This window comes from Gallus gallus, chromosome W, assembly GCF_016699485.2.
Source record: "Gallus gallus isolate bGalGal1 chromosome W, bGalGal1.mat.broiler.GRCg7b, whole genome shotgun sequence".
Classification (NCBI taxonomy): Eukaryota; Metazoa; Chordata; class Aves; order Galliformes; family Phasianidae; genus Gallus; species Gallus gallus.
The window spans coordinates 6,320,720-6,323,633 of record NC_052571.1 but is presented as its reverse complement, the minus strand read 5'-3'; the positions used below and the strand labels follow the sequence as shown (position 1 = coordinate 6,323,633).

General features: G+C 44.0%; 1 protein-coding gene across 1 annotated transcript; it reads right to left on the bottom strand.

Moving 5' to 3' along the window:
* Positions 1 to 210: 210 nt before the first annotated feature.
* LOC112530483 lies at positions 211 to 1,765 on the bottom strand. Its single transcript, XM_025144571.3, is given in 1 exon segment — positions 211 to 1,765. A coding segment is annotated over 1 exon segment (1,473 nt). The 5' UTR covers positions 1,684 to 1,765.
* Positions 1,766 to 2,914: the final 1,149 nt, after the last annotated feature.

Below are 2,914 nucleotides of genomic sequence, written 5' to 3'. Positions count from 1 at the left end.
CCACAGCCACCACCCCGTGATTCTTCCAGAGTGGTAACATGAATATTACATAATGAACAGAAAAGAGACAACCGTATATTTGACAATAACCACTAATAATAAACAATTAACAGATTGTTTCCTTTAGTCGTGAGCTTCCTAATAAACATCCACCCTTCACCACCCCACCCACCTCCCGCTCACCTGGGAGGGGGGGGGGGGGCGAAGGCATCAGCTGCCCTTGAGCTTTTGTTCTGGCCAGCAGTTAACTAATTTCTCTAACCTGACTGTGGGTAATCCATTCATCAAATCTCGTGGAATACCCTTTCTCCAGCCCAGAGTCCAAAGTCCATTGCGTTTATGATCAATGCATCGTGTCCCAGTTTTTACTGGGGATGAAACCTTTTTGGTTCCAATAAGTTTTGGGCTAGGTGGCCTGGAGGCAAGGCTGGCTACTGCAAGCCTTACTCCTCTTGGCTCAAATTTACTGGAGGTAGAAACCACCGGCCCATATTTTCTTCCATAGTTAATTAATTCTTGGGCAACCTCTCCCCAAGTCCACACTTTGGATCCTGACTGGTGGTTAGGGGCTACAGATCCTTCCAACGCTGCCCAGGTTCTCTCTCCCTGAGACATGGCTTGTATCTTTCCTTGGAGTTGTATACCTATAGGTTTTAACAACTCAGGAAGTCCCCTAATTAGAGGCGTCAATCTCTCCGGATTAACAGGTAACATCATGGGTGATTCATGATGTAGCTGCAACTTTCTATCATACATCATTTGGAGACAAGCAGCTTTCTGAACATTCTCCACTAACTGGTCGATTGTTCCCGTAATAGCAAGAGGGTCCCCCCTTTCTAAAAGGTTGAGACCCCCTGCCCAATAGGCAGCCCTCTGTGTTAAGGATCAGGGAGCACGATTATTGCCAGCAGTTAAAAATACTCCTGGTCCCCAATAACCTTCAGCTTCTTTCTCTGTTAGTAGGATCTGGTCTCCGCCAGTGAGACTAACCCTCCAGACGTATTCTGTTTCAGACTCCTTTGGGGAGCGGCTGAAATCCTTTTTCAGTTTGGCCAGTTCAGTGGCCAAAAAGGGAATTTCCTTAACATTCATTTGAGGATCTAGATCCTCACTGTTATCGAAAGTATATTCAGTTTTTATCAAAGGACGAATGTGGGCTGGAGGGGCCTCTAATTTATCTATCCTTTCCTTCACCCCTTGTAATTCCCCTTGAGGATAAACTTTTTCTTGAGGTGCACTGTGGATAACAGTGTCACCGGTGTTCTTACACATTATCAGCTCCTTAAAAGCTGTTTGCAACAAAACCAAATTATGTCTTTCTCTTTCTAATTGATCCTCAAGACTCGTTATTTGGCTTTGCAGAGATTTTACCAATTCTTGCGTCACTTTAATCAATTCCTGTAATGCTTGAATAGTCTGGGTTCCCGTAGAGTTCTTTTCCTCTCGGAACTCCACAGCTGCTTTTAAAGCAGCACCGAGTACTGCACAAATAAAAGATTTCCCTTTTCCAGCCCGAGTACGAGCCTCATTTTGTAAAACACGAATACAGTCTGAAACACTTTGCAAATTATACCAGTTCTGTCGTGCCCAATCCACCCCTGATACAGAAGGCCGAGCACCATGCTTTTCTAAAAGATCAAATAATACATCTTCACTTTTCACACTGGCCATACTGTTGCTCATTTCTAAATACACAGAAAGATATACACTGAGAGAGGAGGAGGTACACCTATTCAAAAGTACAGATAACTCCTTACCGCCTCTCCCACGGAGGCACACCACACCTAAAGAAATGTAAATGTTCCGATCGCACCTCCCTTTGTTGAGGAAAGCACAAGGACAAAGAGTCTAAACCAACTTAAAAATCGCTCCTAACTTCTCTGCGAAACCACACAAAAAATTGCAAACACCACACCAAAGCAAGACACACTTCGGTTTCAAAATCCGCAGTTAATTTTAAGCTAAAACAACACTTTCTAGGTTTCAACAAAGTGAATAAACTTCTTGGAGAGGCACACACGTTTTTTAAGTCAAAAAACGTGTATCACTTCCTTACTTCCCCAAGAGGCGCACAAGAAAGAGGTTCAAATTTCACACTTAAGTTGCAAGATCCTTAAATCACAAAATGCAGTGAGGTCTTCCCGAGGAGGCACACGTGTATTAAATGCAATTAGACAAGATTCATATGTCCTCGAGAGGTACACACAAACAATTTTCAGCAAAGTGAGTAAACTTCTTGGAGAGGCACACACGTTTTTTTGTTTTTTTTTTTACTTAAAAAACGTGTATCACTTCCTTACTTCGCCAAGAGGCGCACGCGTAGAGGGGGGGTTCCCTAAACCACAAAATGCAGAGAGGTCTTCCCGAGGAGGCGCACACATATTAAATAAATGCAATTAGACAAAATTCATACATCCTCGAGAGGTACACACATAAATAGTAAAGTTTCAGAGTACGAAGCGATCTTCCTGGAGAGGTGCTCACGTCTAAGTTATCAAAAAGTATCGCTTCTTGCAACTCCAGGAGGTACACACAGAAAGTTTCAGACTATTATCTGGAAGGACAACACTCTCATGGCGGGCATCCTGCCGACTACGCCATAAAAAAATATCTCGCTCCAATTTATAGGAGGGAGAGGAGGTTCTTTGAAATATGTATGCCCAGCGTGAGATTAAGAAACAACGGTTCAAATGTTGGTCCAACCAGTTTATTACAAATGTTAATAAGGGAGATGGGGAAAGGGGAGGACGGACACTATTACGGATCGGGGTGATGGGGAAGGGAAGGGGAGCGATAGAAAAGATAGAAAGAAGCAAGAATTGCGTAAAGCGGGGATAGTCACCACCAGGATCCGGCAGTAGTCCCGTTGCATGACGTTCCAACAGTCCGAGGCCAAAGGGCAGGAGCAGCGAGG